A 19,527-nucleotide genomic window follows, 5' to 3' on the forward strand; every position below is an offset into this window, starting at 1 on the left:
GGCATCTAATGTTTTCCTTCAGCTTTATCTTGGCCTTATTAGGCCCCCCCATTTACACTATGTAGTTCAGGCCGGGTGTCCGTATGGAGGCCACTTGACCGGGCACACACAAGGGCCAGAAGGGGCACCTTCTGGCTCAAATGCAATTGGTGTAATGCCCGGTCAAGACGCACGGTTGAGAGACGGGACCAAAGAGCCAGAGCTCAACCCCCGCAAGCACAACTAGGTGAGTACAACTAGGTGAGTACAAGGTTGACGAGGGTTAATCCCAGGAACTAAAAGTCTTTTTATATGATAAGATTAAGAACGTTCAGTTTAGTCTCTTGGAAAGGCAAAGAGTGGTTAGGAATAAGGTATTCAAGTAGATGACAGTTTTCCTATACCTTTTCAGTCTATGTATGATCAAAAAACTATATATTAATGATCATTATATTAAAAATCTCTCAGAAAAAAAGTAATTAAATTAAATTTAAAAAAACGCTTTTAAGCAGGCAAAAATAGGGTGAATGAGAAGTAGCTGAAATAAGCTCTCCTCCTCTTCGTTTCAGCGGGATACACTAAGAAATCGACACTGCTATTTGGGGGGGAGAACGAAGTAGTGTCCGCAGGTGTCCAGCAGAGGGAGATGCACTTGCCTTTTCTGCATGCCTGGTAAAAGTGATTTAGAGGTTAACCAGTGAGATCAACATCTAGTTCCTGGATAATGGCACCCGGGCATTGACACTGAAGTCCCTGCTAGTGGATCCACAGCTGGATCACCAGGATCCACAGCTGGATCACCAGGATCCACAGCTGGATCACCAGGATCCACAGCTGGATCACCAGGATCCACAGCTGGATCACCAGGATCCACAGCTGGATCACCAGGATCCACAGCTGGATCACCAGGATCCACAGCTGGTGAAATTCAAGGGAGAGGAGTTTAGAGCTCAACCAATCAGCACCGTCTTACCAGGAGCCTCGCGATGATCGCCGACAATGTGCTGTAGGGGCACCTTCTGGGTCAAATGCAATTGGTGTAATCCACAAACAAAAGCTAAACGACCCGAGGAGGGTGAAAGAAAAAAAATAGGTGTTTTGGGTGCCCACGATGCCCTTGTACACCACCTTGCAGGGTGCCTGGCACTGCCCAGGCTTACCCATTCCCTACGGCACGCACCCTCTTTCCATAGCCAAACAGTATAAAATCTGCTAAATGTAGTGATAATTCTCTCCCTTGAAGATAACAGATGAGACCAGGCAACGCTGCCAGTTAAGACTCGGTAGTATAGTATAGTATAGTATATAGTATATAAGTATAGTATATAGTATACAAGTATAGTATAGTTAAGACAGGTAGCACTGCCGGCTTGCTTGTCCTCTAGCAGTGCTGCCAGTGAACTAGCGAGATCCTCCAACTGTAGAGGGAGGGGGTAGGCAGGGAATTATCAGGGGGAAAGCGCCAAACCATTACGACTATATGGCGCTGGGAAGGGATCGGGGTAAGGATTTGGGATGATACCTGCTTGATGGGGGTTCTGGGAGTAGTTCTATTCCCTAAGCCCGGCCCGAGGCCAGGCTTAACTTGTGAGAGTTTGGTCCACCAAGCTGTTGCTTGGAGCGGCCCGCAGGACCACATACCCACTATAGCCCGGTTGGGCCGGCACTCATTATATCCCCATTGGCCAAACTATTATGTATTAGCGATAAGACCTACCATTAATGTATGATGACTTACTGTAAATATGTAGCTCTTGTAATAGCACTTTCTCTGTAACTAGCTGACATTGTAACTATAAGGTGTGAAGGATTGAAGAAATTGTTTATGTAATAATCTAAGATGAGGTCTGATAAAGACCTTTTGTGCCCTCTGTAATGCTTTTGCGCTACCGCTCACAGGATGAGTATGGGGTGCACAATAAACTAGCCACCTTCGGCGGCAACAATCAATCCTTGTATAAAACTACCTAGTTTTCTCTTGAAGATGTCCACGGTTGTTCCGGCAATATTTCCTATGCTCGCTGGGAGGATGTTGAACAACCGCGGACCTCTGATGTTTATATAGTGTTCTCCGATTGTGCCTATGGCACCTCTGCTCTTCACTGGTTCTATTCTGCATTTTCTTCCATATCGTTCACTCCAGTACGTTGTTATTTTACTGTGTAGATTTGGGACCTGGCCCTCCAGTATTTTCCATGTGTATATTATTTGGTATCTTTCTCGTCTTCTTTCTAGTGAGTACATTTGGAGAGCTTTGAGACGATCCCAATAATTTAGGTGCTTTATCTCGTCTGTGTATCCCATATATGTTCTCTGTATTCCCTGTATTTTAGCAACCTCTCCTGCTCTGAAGGGGAAAGCGAGTACTGAGCAGTACTCAAGACGGGATAACACAAGTGACTTGAAGAGGACAACCATTGTGATGGGATCCCTGAATTTGAAAGTTCTCGTAATCCATCCTATCATTTTTCTGGCTGACGCAATATTTGCTTGGTTATGCTACGGGCTCACCATAGCCCGTGCTACTTGGAACTTTTCGTTCCAGGTAGCGAATCTTGGTTATGCTCCCTAAACGTTAGGTCGTCAGACATCATTATTCCCAAATCCTTAACATGTTGCCTTTCTACTATGGGCAAATTTGATTGTTTTGTACCCTGTATTATGTTTAAGGTTCTCATTTTTACCATATCTGAGTACCTGGAATTTATCACTGTTAAACATCATGTTATTGTTTGCTGCCCAGTCGAAAACCTTATTAATATCTGCTTGTAGTTTTTTAATATCTTCAACAGAGGTAATTGTCATGCTGATTTTTGTGTCATCTGCAAAGGATGATACGAAGCTGTGACTTGTATTTGAGTCTATATCTGATATGAGAATAAGGAAAAGCAGTGGTGCAAGGACTGTACCCTGAGGTACAGAGGTTTTAACTGCACGTGGACTCTTATTTTATATGGTTGACTGTTACTCTTCGTGTTCTGTTCGACAGAAAACTGAGCATCCAGCGTCCTACTCTACCAGTTTTCCCCACTGACCTCATTTTGTGTGCTATCACTCCATGGTCACAGTTATCGAATGCCTTTGCAAAAGTCTGTGTATACAACATCTGCATTCTGTTTTTCTTCTAATGCCTCAGTGATTTTGTCGTAGTGCTCAAGTAGCTGTGAAAGACATGATCTTCCCGCTCTAAATCCATGTTGGTCTGGGTTGTGGAGATCATTGGTTTCCATGAAACAAGTGACCTAACTCCTGATCACTCTCTCAAATACTTTTATTATGTGGGACGTTAGTGCAACTGGTCTATAATTCTTTGCCAATGCTTTGCTCCTTCCCTTGTGAAGGGGGGGGGGGGCTATGTCCATTAATTTAAGCGTATCTGGTATCTCCCCCGCGTTTAACTCTTTCTCCACTATACTGAGTGCCTGCGCTACTGGCACCTTGCATTTCTTTATAAAAATTGAATTCCGTGAATCTGGCCCTTGGTCAGACGGGGGGAAGGAATGGTGCCGAACCACTTGGACGGTCGGGGATTGAACGCCGACCTGAATGAGGCTCTACCGTCGCTCTACCATCCAGCCCAAGTGTTTGTGCATACAACTTAAGAGAATCCATTGGAATTCACGATCCCAAAGTCACTGAAGGAGCTAGTCAGTGCGCAGGCTCTTCACCCCCGTAACGCTTCTCCAAACGACTGCAAATACAGTGTGATAGCACCAGAGTGGAGAACACTGCCTCAGCAATGTTCGAGGCAGCTTCAGGGAAGGATACAGCACACCTTCACACGCTGTGCAACTACCTTAATGCAAGGCACTTTATCAATTAAGGACTTGACTGTCCCTCCTTCCTTGAGCACCCGCCTGGACCACTGGGCCTTAAATATTAGTGTTGCCCTGCGCCTCGCCACTCGCCTCCCATCTATAACAAGTTAGAGGGACAATTGCTAGACGTGAAACAGTCAACATTTGGCTACAGCCAAGTGTTCAGCACAAATGGAACCTCAACCTGTATCTTGGGCACTCACGTTCCCAAGTTCCTGTATTGATTGCCATATATTTGTGCATTCTGTAAACTTTAATACAATTAAGTCACTAAATGAAATAAAAAATTAGGGGCAAAATGAGAAGAAAATACTCAAAGTATTCAGCGAGACTATGCAAGGTCTTCTTTTAATATCATTTATTCTCTTCTCGGAGGCTACGGGTCCCCACATATGCATATATTATATATATAAACTACCTCTAAGCTCTCTCTCTGGCTGAGGGGAAAAAGCCATAACTAGATCAAAAAAGGACATGTGGTAGAGCCATTTCGGGTCTCGAGTCATTTTTATCAAGAAACCATTAAGAGGGACAAGGAGCATCAGAAGCATGAAGACAAGCTGGATCAGATGCGTAATGGAAGCAGTACAAGGCCGCGCTTCAGTGGCGGAGTGGCAGCCATCAAGCTCTGGCCCATCTTGAGGCTCTTGGCCGCGCGCGCGTGTACGGCTCGCTCTCAGAGTCCCAAATAGACCTTAAGGGAGGCATAATAAACCGGTGTGATTGCCGCGCGCCGCTGAATGATTATTTGAAAAGGTGTCATGGAGCCTGTCAGGCACTTCCTTCAGTCCTTGATCACCATTACACGGCGCACTCGTCCGCCGAGTGCCACAAATAGCTGCAAGCCGCTCGATTTGAAATAGTAACACGATAGTATTAAATGTTAAAACAATTTTGGAGGGGGAAAAAATTATCTTAGAGCATTTTACGTTGATTCACCTTAATTTAACATTCATAAGACTTTGGGAGGAATCAAACTACGGGAAAAATCAGAGGAACAAGAAATGCCTTAAGAAGAAACTGGGGGCGCAGGAAATATTGTGGGAAATGGTAAACAAGTCGGCGAGGCTCAAACGCTCTAAGCTAGCGGACTCGTAGGAGCAGTTCGTGGCTATGTTTTTGTGGGGGTGGAGTTGGCGGCCAGTGATGGGTGTTTAGTGGAGGACAGCGGTACAAAGGAGTAAGGTTCCCCGCGCTTTCATACGGGCCTCTATATGCCGGTGACTGGCGAGAGATGGCCCGACAAAAAGGACATTAACGGCTGTGTTTAAACCGCAGTTAAACAGTGACTAACTGTAATCCCAAACAAACACTTCCTCTCCCTTTACCAATATCTCAGTGCCGGTGTTTTTCATACACGCTCACTCGTGCCGGTTACTATGGTGACCCGACAGCTGGGAGAGTGATGTGGGGGTTACTTCCGTTACCAGAATACTTCTTGACACAGCGCCCGATAACGCTTTATCGGCCGCTGTGTCTATCGGTTTCTTGATATTTATTTTTATCAAAAATCACTGGCACACTTTACGTTTTCAATGAGGCAACGCGGTGATATTTAGAAAAAATTACGCAATCAAAAACAAATCAACATCAACTGAATACATTGTAAATGGAAGTCTGGTGTTTATACAGAGCAATACTTAAATAGGTGTCAGCGCCGCGAGTTTGTTTACCAATTCTACAACCTGTCAACCAAAAAATGGTAGTTCATATAGCAACTATGAACTGTACAAAATATGAATAGTTGCAGAAAAGAAAGGGGTCCACGCTGCGACAATTTGTACTGATCATTTTCAAGACTACTAGAAAGAAAGCAACAATACCTAACTTTACCCAGGCCTAATATAGTACATATGCACTAAAAGTAGGCCAAATGTTGCACGTGTTAGATCTAAGAGTAGCAGTAAAATAGGTACCTGGGTGTTAGTCAGCTGTCACGTGCTACTTCCTGGGGGGTGGAGACCTGGTCGAGGACCGGGCCGCGGGGACACTAAAGCCCCGAAATCATCTCAAGATAACCTCAAGAAGAGGCCTATTATTATTATTTAGGCCCATTTCAGGTTAGGTTTATTGTTAAGTCTCACTTTGCTCTTTAGAATTCGTACAGTATAAAATGTAAATGATATTGGAAGAGTTCACGTTCTGTACATTCCATCCGCAGTAGTCATAGAGTCTATCGTCCCATGCAGTAGTCATAGAGTCTATCGTCCCATGCAGTAGTCATAGAGTCTATCGTCCCATGCAGTAGTCATAGAGTCTATCGTCCCATGCATCTCTCTCGACCCTATTTTAAAAAGCTAGCTAACATGTTTTTTTATAATTATAAACAAAAATCAAACTTTCCCGTTTGATATGTGGCTGGGAACCTGTGTCACTTCTCCCCTCCTGCTGTCAGACCAATACTTCCTCCACATCCTTCCAATTCAATTCAATGTCTTTCTTTATTGTGCACCCCATACCCATCCCGTGGGCGGTGGTGTAAAGGATTACAGAGGCACATAATCGGTTTCGGAACTGAACCCTCTACTTCGTTTAGCTAAGCAAATAACAATCTTTTGACGCTAGTTACAAAATTATTAATGTTATATATGCATGTACACATACTCATGCATACATGTACATACGTATACATATATACATACACATACATATTCAATCACCCACACAAATACACACATCAATAATCTTTTGTGTCACAAGTGATTCAACAAGAGGCTCACAACAGTCACTTTACATCTATGATGAGTCGCACAGTTACTAGTCTTGCTCCACACCCACCCAACTGGGCGGCAGATTTACAGTCATGTGCTCCACACCCACCCAACTGGGCGGCAGATTTACAGTCATGTGCTCCACACCCACCCAACTGGGCGGCAGCTTTACAGTCATGTGCTCCACACCCACCCAACTGGGCGGCAGCTTTAGTCATGTGCATGCATTACTTACAGTAAGCAAATTTTGGATACTTCGCTAAGATTTCGGGCAGCACATCATTATGAATGAAGTACTTACACATTTCTTGGACACTATTGATGGTATTATCTCTAAATTCCGCGATTTTATCACATTCCATTATATAATGACGCAAAGTATGCGAATAGTTCTGCTGACAGAGTTTACATTTAGTCAAGTCTACATCAGCAGATGTTACAAATTCCCAGAGGTACTTGTAGCCGAGCCTAAGCCTAGCAGTGGTAACATCTAGAAGTCTGCTAACCTTACTGGATGACCCATAGACGTGCGGTTCTTCCTGCATAATAGAATGATGATAGATGGAGTAACTGGTGTGAATTTCACTTTGCCTCAAGTCTCCGAAATTTAGTTGATGTTCCCGGAATATTACTGTCTTCAGGCTATTCAAAGGCAGTCCAAGTTGGTAATCAATTCCCTCTTTACGAGCAAAAGTCTTGGCCAACTCATCAGTTCTATCATGCATTCGGAGACCAATATGGGAAGGAATCCACAGGAGACAAACTCTGACTCCATCATTGATTATTTCATTATATCTGTGTCTAGCTTCAGAGATAAGCACGTCACAGTTATGCCTTGGGGAGCTGAGGGCAGTCAAGGATGACAAGGAGTCACTTACAATTAGCGTGTCAACTTTGGATTCACATACGCGCTCGAGTGCAAGGATTATGGCAACCAATTCTGTTTGAAGAGTGGAGGCCCAGTTACTTAGACGCGCTCCACACTCATGGGAGAAGGAACCATCTCTCCCTGTCACAACAACTGCACTTCCAGCTGCACCATGGGACTGATGCAAGGATCCATCAGTGTAAATAATCTGGGAAAGGGAGCGCTCTCTGACTAAAGCATCAATTTGGCTTAAGGCATTGTACATTATTTCTTGTCGAAGCAAGGCTTGTTCTTTAATCAGCTTCTTGGGTGAGAAAGGGGGGACAGTAATTTGGAAAGGAGTGATCTCCCATGGGGCAGGAAAGTGTTGTTGTTGTCTCTCTTGGTAGGAGTGATGAAAGTTATACATTCTGAGCACATTGGCAGTTACGGTAATCCATTTGGAGGGATGCTGACCTTCAAGGGAGAAGGCTTGGAGGGCTTCAGTGCAGGGGTTAGGGTGGGTTAACCTAAGCATCTTGATACCAATTAATGCATTAATTTCAGTGATACGATCACTTACACATGAAATATTCAGATCCTTCCTCATGTTTAGTAATTTAGTTGTACGGGGACATCCAAGGATAATCCTCATGGCTTCGTTTTGCATCTTTTCCAGCCCTTCAAGCATTCTCTCAGGCACTAGAGTATGCATGGGTGCAGCATAATCAAACAGAGACCTAATATATGAGAGATACTTCATTTTGAAAATTCTCACATTTGCACCATAGCTTGGATGGTAGCCTGCCACAGCCTTGAGAGCACGGGGCCTCTCTCTACATTGGAGACCCAGTCTGGCTACAACATTGCGGTACAGTGGAACCTCAAGACTAAGGTATTTGTATCTGGTTACATAGTCGAGCAGAGAGCCATCATCCAACTGCATTTTGCGAACGGCCCCACCTCGTCTGGGTGGGCGTCGGTTCAGGATCTTTGTTTTCTCTACTGAGATGACCAAGCCTAGTTCCTGACATGTGTGCAATACAGAGTTCAGAACATTTTGGGTGTTGGTATACCCATTGGTGTGGATCAGTATATCATCCGCATAGCTAATGATGTGTTCGCTGGGTCTTCTAGTTACTGAGTTTAAAAGTACATTGATGAACACATTGAACAGAGTAGGACTGAGGACACCTCCCTGTGGAGTGCCAAGTTCAAAATCTCTCGATACACTCCTATGCCCTTGGAACAGTACAGATGACTTCCTGTTGGATAGATAGCCTCTTATCCACCGTAGAAGCCATCCTCCAACATTCATTTTAACAAGTTCGCTCAGAATGACGTGTGGGTTAGCAATGTCAAAGGCTGACTTAAGATCTAGGAAAGTGGTATATGACCTATCAGTATGCAGGGTGAGGAATGTGGTAATACAGTGATGTACACTCTTTCCATGCGTAAAACCACATATCTGGGGAGACAACTTCCTGAAGCTAAATCTCTCCAGCTTATAGAAATTCGAATTGATTTTGGTTGCACAGATCTTTAAAACTTTGTGCGAGTATACAGAGATGTCATGGGGGTGGGGGTGTCCTCTGAGTGAAGTTGCAGTCCCTGAAAGCGAGGGTTTTCAGTTGGTGGCTACCAAGGTACAAGATAATACGACGACCGCTACCCACGGTACACAAGCTTCAAAAGTACCTTTCCAAGTGCTGACTTCCTTGTACGAGGCTCCGGATGTATTGCACACGCTCTCTTTTAGCGTACACGTATACACGTTTAAAACACGCCCGATACGCTCTGAATATTAATGGATTTTTATATAAATTACCTTTGAATACAGTACTCCACTAATGAGTCTTGCGCGCAATAAGTAAAACATTACTTTGAGTATGTGTGTGAGATTATATATATATATATATATATATATATATATATATATATATATATATATATATATATATATATATATATATATATATATATATATACATATATATATAATATATATATATATATATATATATATATATATATATTATATATATATATATATATATATATATATATATATATATATATATATATATATATATGTGTGTGAGAAAAACGAGCATTTAGGTTATATATGTACCCGGCGTAGCTCGGGTGAAAAATCCGAGGCTACGTCGTTGGAGGTATTTTCACTACACGCGATCTTCATCCCTCTAACCATCTTAATCAACAAGTAGCAAACAGTATGCGGGACAAATCTTAGTAAATATGGTGTATGTTATTTAGCCGTAAGCGAGTTAGGAATGTCAAATCTTTCAAACAAACACACACACACTAACAAGTGGAATGCATTAGGAAGTGATGTGGTGGAGGCTGACTCCATACGCAGTTTCAAATGTAGATATGATAGAGCCCAGTAGGCTCAGGAATCTGTACATCAGTTGATTGACAGTTGAGAGGCGGGACCAAAGGGCCAAAGCTCAACCCCCGCAAGCACAACTAGGTGACTACAATTAGGCGAGTACGCACATCTGATCCCGACCTGCCTACGAGTGTCCCCCACCAGGTCACCCTGCAGAGTTGGGCTAGGCTAGCTCCAAGCAGTCTGGCCTCCGACATTGGAGAGAGAAAACCACATTCTCTTTTATAGACATGATGAGGCAGAGTCCACCACTGGACAGTGCAGGTGTCAAACACTGGTGTCAAGGTGTCGCCTCGCAGGTGTCAAAACACTGACCGTACACATCTGCCACGGTCGGGGCGGACTGCTGTGTCAACTGGTAGCATCAGATGACCATATGACACAATCAGAAGCTAGGTAAACAAGAACAAAATATGCAGCACAAACGAGGAAATAAATGGTAAAGTGCAGACTGTTGTGCTAAATTAGTCTAAGAGGAAACTCTTGAAAATAAACAAAATGTCATCATATCTGGTGTGTGTTCGACACGTGCATTTAAGTAAACATTCCATTAGTGTTGGGTGAATAGAGAGGAAAAGTTAAGGGTTGGCGTCTAGTCAATCCTTCCTGGTCAGGACTCTAACCCAAACCAGATCGCTCGCGGAAGGAGGAGGAGGAGGAAGAGGGAAGTGTTACCACAACACAACCAGGGACTATGTGGTATGTTAATGTCTCACACCCTCACCCATTATCTTCTTGAGTGTCCGTTGATTAATGTATATATTTTTTTGAGATATATACAAGAGTTGTTACATTCTTGTACAGGCACTAGTACGCGTAGCGTTTCGGGCAGGTCCCTGGAATACGATCCCCGCCGCGAAGAATCGTTGTTACAACCAAGTACACATTTTACTGTTGCGTTAAACAGAGGCTACAGCTAAGGATTTGCGCCCAGTAAATCCTCCCCGGCCAGGATACGAACCCATGACAAAGGGCAATGTGTGAAGTAAAACATGTGTATGGGGCAAGTAACAAAGTCAGTAGACTAACAGATGTTGTCACAGCTCGTATAAGACTTGGCTACAGGTATCTCTGGCAGTTCGGCTTGTATAGGGATCTAGATGAAGTAAAGTGTAAAGTGTGTGGACATTGGCAGGGACACACACTCGAACACTATATCTTGAATTGTAGTAAAATTGAGCCTTTTAGAGATAAATCTAAGCTCACTCTGTATGATATGGCAACCTATCTTATTACCATGGATAAATTACCTGAAATCCTTGCACTGTACCCATATTTTGCTTCCAGTAGATGAACGACATATGAGATTCAGAAACAAGTAGTGTATTGTGAGGACTAATAATAATCAGAAGCTCCCCTATGACTCTGTAATATCCCCATTGGCCAAACTATTATGTATTAGCGATAAGACCTACCATTAATGTATGATGACTTACTGTAAATATGTAGCTCTTGTAATAGCACTTTCTCTGTAACTAGCTGACATTGAATCTATAAGGTGTGAAGGATTGAAGAAATTGTTTATGTAATAATCTAAGATGAGGTCTGATAAAGACCTTTTGTGCCCTCTGTAATGCTTTTGCGCTACCGCTCACAGGATGAGTATGGGGTGCACAATAAACTAGCCGCCTTCGGCGGCAACAATCAAATGACAAAGGGCTCGCGGAACGCCAGGCGAGTGTCTTACCACTACACCACGGAGACTATATTAACACTGAGATAAGGACTGTTCCTGAACAAATAGCCTGGATGTGTCCCAACGGAAATGTGTATGATATTCTGAGAGATACAAGAATTCTTCACCAAGTTTGTAACCTTTTGTTGAATGGTCTCAATGTCTATTGTAAATTGTCTGTGTATCTAGTCATACAAGTGTGATTTTGCCCGAAACGCATTGCGTAATAGTGGCTTTAGGCATTGTATGTACTAGCTCTATCTATATATCAATCCATTAATGTAACATCACTTGTATGTATGTACCTTATCTGAATAAACATATTTATTTATTATTATTATAAGTATTTATGTGTATGTTTGGTAACATACTACATGTGTAAAGGAAGAAATGTATATGTCTATCACTCTGATTGTTCGGTAATATGCTTATTGGTTGTGATGCGTGTCTATATATATATATATATATATATGAACACGTTGTACTGAACGGGGTGAGAATAGCTTGAGCTACCTCATCCCTTTGTGTGTATCTATACCTCAATAACTTATTTCAATTTCAACCAGGGACTTACATATCAGTATTCTTCATGTACTCGGCAATATTACCAACCCTTTCATTCCATTCGAGAGATAATTACTATCCACTAGTGTCTATCCTGCAAACATTAATTATGCCATTATCATAATAAAAACATCTTGTAAAACTATAATGTCTCGCGTTGAGTAGACACTCAGAAAGTGTCACCAGATCACTGGAACTCTATAGCAACCTACCCCACCCTCTCATGCTGCCACAACCGGACAGAAAATGGTGTATTAAAACGCTCGAGCATACCCTAACCTAACCAACTGACCCACCCATAGAAAACGTAAATGTTTGAGCCGCTACGATTGGTAGTACTCCCCATTATTTGACTATTGGGCATTCTGACACCGTCGAAATGCGGTGTATTATTCGTGAGAACAGCTGAACTTTGAAGAGCTCCGCGCAGGTTCCCCGAGACACCTAGAAGGTTCAGTTAGTTTAGTTCATTTATTATGCACCCCATACCCATCTTGTGGGCGGTAGTGGAAAGGGTTACAGAGGCACATAATGGGGTCAGGGACTGAACCCCACAATTCATTTAGCTAAGCAAAGTTACAATCTTGATGAGCTAGTTACAAAATTCAGTATAAATCGTCACATCAACAATGGGTTCGAGATCGACCACAAGTATAGTTTCTAAATTAAGCAACTGACATATGTGGAGAGCTAGTGTCACAATTCATATGTTTGTCCTGCACACCGCCCCCCATCCAGTGGGCAGCGGTGGATAGGTTACACCGCCCCCCATCCAGTGGGCAGCGGTGGATAGGTTACACCGCCCCCCATCCAGTGGGCAGCGGTGGATAGGTTACACCGCACCCCATCCAGTGGGCAGCGGTGGATAAGAAACAATCACTTAGTTACTACCTACAGTTAGCAAACTGGAGATATTTGGTTAAAATTTCTGGTAGCAGATCATTTTGAATGAAATATTTACACAGCGTTGGACCCAGAAGGACTAGAAAAATAACAGCAGTGTTGTGATAGGTTGTGGTAATACCCCTTGTACAGTACCTCCTTATGGGGCAGCGAGAGCCCCTTGTACAGTACCTCCTTACGAGGCAGCGAGAGCCCCTTGAACAGTACCTCCTTACGAGGCAGCGAGAGCCCCTTGTACAGTACCTCCTTACGAGGCAGCGAGAGCCCCTTGTACAGTACCTCCTTATGGGGCAGCGAGAGCCCCTTGTACAGTACCTCCTTACGAGGCAGCGAGAGCCCCTTGAACAGTACCTCCTTACGAGGCAGCGAGAGCCCCTTGTACAGTACCTCCTTACGAGGCAGCGAGAGCCCCTTGTACAGTACCTCCTTACGAGGCAGCGAGAGCCCCTTGAACAGTACCTCCTTACGAGGCAGCGAGAGCCCCTTGAACAGTACCTCCTTACGAGGCAGCGAGAGCCCCTTGAACAGTACCTCCTTACGAGGCAGCGAGAGCCCCTTGAACAGTACCTCCTTACGAGGCAGCGAGAGCCCCTTGTACAGTACCTCCTTACGAGGCAGCGAGAGCCCCTTGAACAGTACCTCCTTACGAGGCAGCGAGAGCCCCTTGAACAGTACCTCCTTACGAGGCAGCGAGAGCCCCTTGAACAGTACCTCCTTACGAGGCAGCGAGAGCCCCTTGAACAGTACCTCCTTACGAGGCAGCGAGAGCCCCTTGAACAGTACCTCCTTACGAGGCAGCGAGAGCCCCTTGAACAGTACCTCCTTACGAGGCAGCGAGAGCCCCTTGTACAGTACCTCCTTATGGGGCAGCGAGAGCCCCTTGTACAGTACCTCCTTATGAGGCAGCGAGAGCCCCTTGAACAGTACCTCCTTACGAGGCAGCGAGAGCCCCTTGTACAGTACCTCCTTACGAGGCAGCGAGAGCCCCTTGAACAGTACCTCCTTACGAGGCAGCGAGAGCCCCTTGTACAGTACCTCCTTATGAGGCAGCGAGAGCCCCTTGTACAGTACCTCCTTACGAGGCAGCGAGAGCCCCTTGTACAGTACCTCCTTATGAGGCAGCGAGAGCCCCTTGTACAGTACCTCCTTATGAGGCAGCGAGAGCCCCTTGTACAGTACCTCCTTACGAGGCAGCGAGAGCCCCTTGTACAGTACCTCCTTATGAGGCAGCGAGAGCCCCTTGTACAGTACCTCCTTATGAGGCAGCGAGAGCCCCTTGTACAGTACCTCCTTATGAGGCAGCGAGAGCCCCTTGTACAGTACCCCCTTTATAGGGCAGCGAGAGCCCCTTGTACATCCTGCCTCACGGCTCTCCTCTTTAATTACTCCTAAGGGCACAAGTAAATATTGATAAACATGAACCTAAAAGTTAAACCCCTAATCAAGGCAGACATTAAAAACTTCTAAAACAACTTCAAGGTGGATAATTATCAATTAAGGCATCACGAGAAGTCCGTAGTAAGACTGAAAAAAGTAACACTTAAGTGGGCCAGCCAAAGACTTGGGTATAGAGCAGGAAAAATCAAAGAGGCTCCCTATATTTCCATTTCCTTAGTGCTGTTCCGAGCAATTTATATCTTACTCGTCAGTGGCCTGGTCGAGAACCGGGCCGCGGGGACGCTAAGCCCCCCGAAATCATCTCAAGGTAAGGTACTCCTAAACTATCTATCGCAATTGTTCAATAGATCACAACATTTCAAGATCGATTAAACCGATATACCGACACGCCAGTATCGGTATATCGATTTATATATATATATATATATATATATATATATATATATATATTATATATATATATATATATATATATATATATATTATATATATATATATATATATATATATATATATATATATATATATATATATATATATATCGGTAATAATACATACGTTGGTGTAAATATTTGTACCCCATATGTACCTCTAACGTCGCGCTGAAGTACAAAGTACAGTACCGTATGTAGTACTGAAAAGCGACCTGTGAGTACCGTAACGTCTCGTCTGAGTCGGCCCAGTACAGCTGTCTCCAGGTCAACGTGTCAATCACAGTACAGCTGTCTCCAGGTCAACGTGTCAATCACAGTACAGCTGTCTCCAGGTCAACGTGTCAATCACAGTACAGCTGTCTCCAGGTCAACGTGTCAATCACAGTACAGCTGTCTCCAGGTCAACGTGTCAATCACAGTACAGCTGTCTCCAGGTCAACGTGTCAATCACAGTACAGCTGTCTTCAGGTCAACGTGTCAATCAAAGTACAGCTGTCTCCAGGTCAACGTGTCAATCAAAGTACAGCTGTCTCCAGGTCAACGTGTCAATCACAGTACAGCTGTCTTCAGGTCAACGTGTCAATCAAAGTACAGCTGTCTCCAGGTCAACGTGTCAATCAAAGTACAGCTGTCCTAGAGTCAACGTGTCAACTCTGAGTGACCGACATTATTCCACATATCCAGGGAGCAGAAAATTCGATTTTGTCAGCTCCGCGACATAAATACTTCGGGGGGCCGACTAAATATTAGTACTCGTGTGTTACCTACCTTCCAAGAGCTTGGAGACCGCGTCCTCTATGCCCTTCTCCTTCGGCTTGTCGTTGTGGCTCTTGCTACCCGAGGTGGTGCTGCTAGACGCCATGAGGAGTCGCTGTTTGGGGAGAGAGAGAGAGACAGACGTGTCATAAGAGGGTGGTGGGCACATCTGTTATGACGGGGGGGGGGGGGGCAGGTGGGAAGGGCACACCTGTCATGACGAGGGTAAGGGAAGGGCACACCTGTCATGACGAGGGTAAGGGAAGGGCACACCTGTCATGACGAGGGTAAGGGAAGGGCACACCTGTCATGACGAGGGTAAGGGAAGGGCACACCTGTCATGACGAGGGTAAGGGAAGGGCACACCTGTCATGACGAGGGTAAGGGAAGGACACACCTGTCATGACGAGGGTAAGGGAAGGGCACACCTGTCATGACGATGGGTAAGGGATGGGCACACCTGTCATGACGAGGGTAAGGGAAGGGCACACCTGTCATGACGAGGTTAAGGGAAGGGCACACCTGTCATGACGAGGGTAAGGGAAGGACACACCTGTCATGACGAGGGTAAGGGAAGGACACACCTGTCATGACGAGGGTAAGGGAAGGACACACCTGTCATGACGAGGGTAAGGGAAGGGCACACCTGTCATGACGAGGGTAAGGGATGGGCACACCTGTCATGACGAGGGTAAGGGAAGGACACACCTGTCATGACGAGGGTAAGGGAAGGACACACCTGTCATGACGAGGGTAAGGGAAGGACACACCTGTCATGACGAGGGTAAGGGAAGGGCACACCTGTCATGACGAGGGTAAGGGATGGGCACACCTGTCATGACGAGGGTAAGGGAAGGGCACACCTGTCATGACGATGGGTAAGGGATGGGCACACCTGTCATGACGATGGGTAAGGGAAGGGCACACCTGTCATGACGAGGGTAAGGGAAGGGCACACCTGTCATGACGAGGGTAAGGGATGGGCACACCTGTCATGACGAGGGTAAGGGAAGGACACACCTGTCATGATGAGGGTAAGGGAAGGGCCCACCTGTCATGATGAGGGTAAGGGATGGGCACACCTGTCATGACGAGGGTAAGGGAAGGACACACCTGTCATGACGAGGGTAAGGGAAGGGCACACCTGTCATGATGAGGGTAAGGGATGGGCACACCTGTCATGACGAGGGTAAGGGAAGGGCACACCTGTCATGACGATGGGTAAGGGATGGGCACACCTGTCATGACGATGGGTAAGGGAAGGGCACACCTGTCATGACGAGGGTAAGGGATGGGCACACCTGTCATGACGAGGGTAAGGGAAGGGCACACCTGTCATGACGAGGGTAAGGGATGGGCACACCTGTCATGACGAGGGTAAGGCAAGGGCACACCTGTCATGACGAGGGTAAGTGAAGGGCACACCTGTCATGACGAGGGTAAGGGAAGGGCACACCTGTCATGACGAGGGTAAGGGATGGGCACACCTGTCATGACGAGGGTAAGTGAAGGGCACACCTGTCATGACGAGGGTAAGTGAAGGGCACAACTGCCATCGGGGAAGATTGGGCACACAGTTGAGAGGCGGAACCAAAGAGCCGAAGGTCAACCCCCCCCCCAAGCACAACTAGTATATAATTACTAGTATATAATACAGTAATATATTATTACTGGTATATAATTACATACAAGGTCTGAATACTTTCACTACGAAAAAAAAATATATATAAACTATATCAATACTTAGGCTCCAACGACTAAATTGCACCTTAGAAACCATATCCATGCCTGAGCACCCAAGTTAAGAGATTTCTCTCCTTGATACAGTGCTCCAACACACATCCAGTTTCATCTGCAGACACAAAGACCTAAAAATTTAAACTTTATCTTGCTGAAGTACTTTCAGAGCTCTAGGGTAAAGGTGGGGGGTGGGGGGGGGGAGAGTAGAGATCAATGTGGGTGGACCTGGGATTAGTGGGTGTGAGGTGCACCTGACGTAAGTGTTAAGTGTTCAGCACATACTCCACCTACCTGTGCTACTTGCGGGCTCACCATAGCCCGTGCTACATGGACATTTCGTTCCGAGTAGCTAGCAACATACTCCATGAGCTATTACGGGCTATTCATGCCCGTGCCACCTCTTGGGTGGCTTAATATTCATCATTCATCATTCACTCCACGAGTTACAGTCCCGCTCCTGTGTTAGATAAGTCCACTACGGGCTCACCGGGATGGGAGCCGGTGGCTGAGCGGACAGAACACTGGACGCGTGATCCTGTGGTCCCAGGTTCGATCCCGGGCGCCGGAGAGAAACACTGGGCAGAGTTTCTTTCACCCTGATGCCCCTGTTACCTAGCAATAAATAGGTACCTGGGAGTTAGTCAGCTGTCACGGGGTGCTTCCTAGGGGTGGAGGCCTGGTCGAGGACCGGGCCGCGAGGACACTTAACAGCCCTGAAATCATCTCAAGATAACCTCAAGAATCACCATAGTCCTCAAGTGCTACTTGGAACTTTTTATTCCTAGTGGCTGAATCTAAAAACTAACAACGACGTACACCACGAGCACACACGAGACACCTTAAGGTGAAGGGGGGTAGAAATAGCCTAAGCTACTCTATCCCTTTGAGATGTATTTCTTTCTTATCTCAATAAACATACTTGAACTTGAACCTTAAGGTGTAATGTTCAGTCCGTGAGAGCCCACACAACGTCCCGGGTTGTATGCAAATCTACTTCACTATTAGACACCAAATTCACAAAATCTGAACATTTACAAATTTTCACAAAGTGCGTGTGTGAAGCAGACATTCAACCCCTCGCACTAACACCAGCGGGGGCACTCTCGTGCACTTATTCAGTTCCCAAGCAACAATTATCTATTAACCAACCCTACATTTTGTCTGTTGCCGTTTATGTAATTCGGCCTTACAACATTACGCGCACACTATCAGCTTGTTAAGGCAGGGTTTGACACCAAGCAATTTTCTCCAACTCTAGCAGTCACTGTTGTATCTGAGTGCGAGTTTAGTAACACCAAACTATGCGAATGATATATATTCAGTAAATCAACATTATACATAACTTGAGACAATCGACTTGAGAATGGTCCAGGACGGACCGAAACGTCGTCGTCCCTTCAACTTCTAGTGTGTGGTCTGGTCAACATACTTCAGCCACGTTATTGTGACTCATCGCCTGCATTATACATAATATTATATATAATTATAATTATTAAATACACACAGTTTGGCGTATTTACTAACTGTATTCACTATTTGTGCCTGTAGGATCTAGCTGTTAAGCTCTTGGACCCCGCCTAACAGTCTGTTGATCACTGTACTGACTCCAGACCTAATTTTCTCTATAGTGCACTATCTACTACATATATTTCTTTCTCTCTCTGTCTCTCTCACACACACAGACGAGCGGTCAACATCCCAGAGATTCAGTCCACTGAACTGGGTTCGATTCACGGACGAGGCCGAATGTAATTTCTTTCGCCTGATACACCTGTTCACCTTGCGGTGACTAGGAATGCACGCGCGTGTGTGTGTGGTGCGCTAGCGTGTAACACTGACAAAAACATAAGTGCATATATAAAAGTAACGTTATTTTACATTATAGACATATGTATTCAAATACGCAAACGTTACGCGTTCTAGTAATCGATGAGAATAACAATATTCTTGTTATATTGTGAGAAATACATTATTGTAGGTAATAATGGGGACAATAATAACAATACTGTGGACAATACGTCGGCAGCGCTGGGTGGGGGGGCGTCACCACGCCACCGGCGGCGCTCAGGTAATACCGACAAGTTAAATTCTGTAACGGCTTTTGAGTGAAACTAATAACAGCATTCATTATACGTCACACTACACCAAATTAACAAAAAGCAATTAGCCAACTTCAACAATCATCGTCAACCATTCAACCAAACGGGATCGCACTTTCTACCAAATCTATTCTGTCACAAGCTGTAAATTATCAGCCTAGTTTCCTTCTACACGGGATAATAGTTCTGG

General features: G+C 45.0%; 1 protein-coding gene across 3 annotated transcripts in view; it reads right to left on the reverse strand.

Annotated features, from left to right (window-relative positions):
- LOC123762138 (transcription factor Sox-8) overlaps nucleotides 1–19,527 on the reverse strand; it is a 102,438-nt gene that overhangs the window by 19,930 nt on the left and 62,981 nt on the right. For all 3 annotated transcript variants that reach the window (XM_069300532.1, XM_069300525.1, XM_069300539.1), the window contains one exon: nucleotides 15,511–15,613. In XM_069300532.1, the coding sequence (XP_069156633.1) occupies nucleotides 15,511–15,604 (94 nt within the window). In that variant the 5' untranslated portion in view covers nucleotides 15,605–15,613. The remainder of the gene's footprint in view (nucleotides 1–15,510; nucleotides 15,614–19,527) is intronic.

This window comes from Procambarus clarkii, chromosome 5 (genome assembly GCF_040958095.1).
Source record: "Procambarus clarkii isolate CNS0578487 chromosome 5, FALCON_Pclarkii_2.0, whole genome shotgun sequence".
NCBI lineage: Eukaryota > Metazoa > Arthropoda > Malacostraca > Decapoda > Cambaridae > Procambarus > Procambarus clarkii.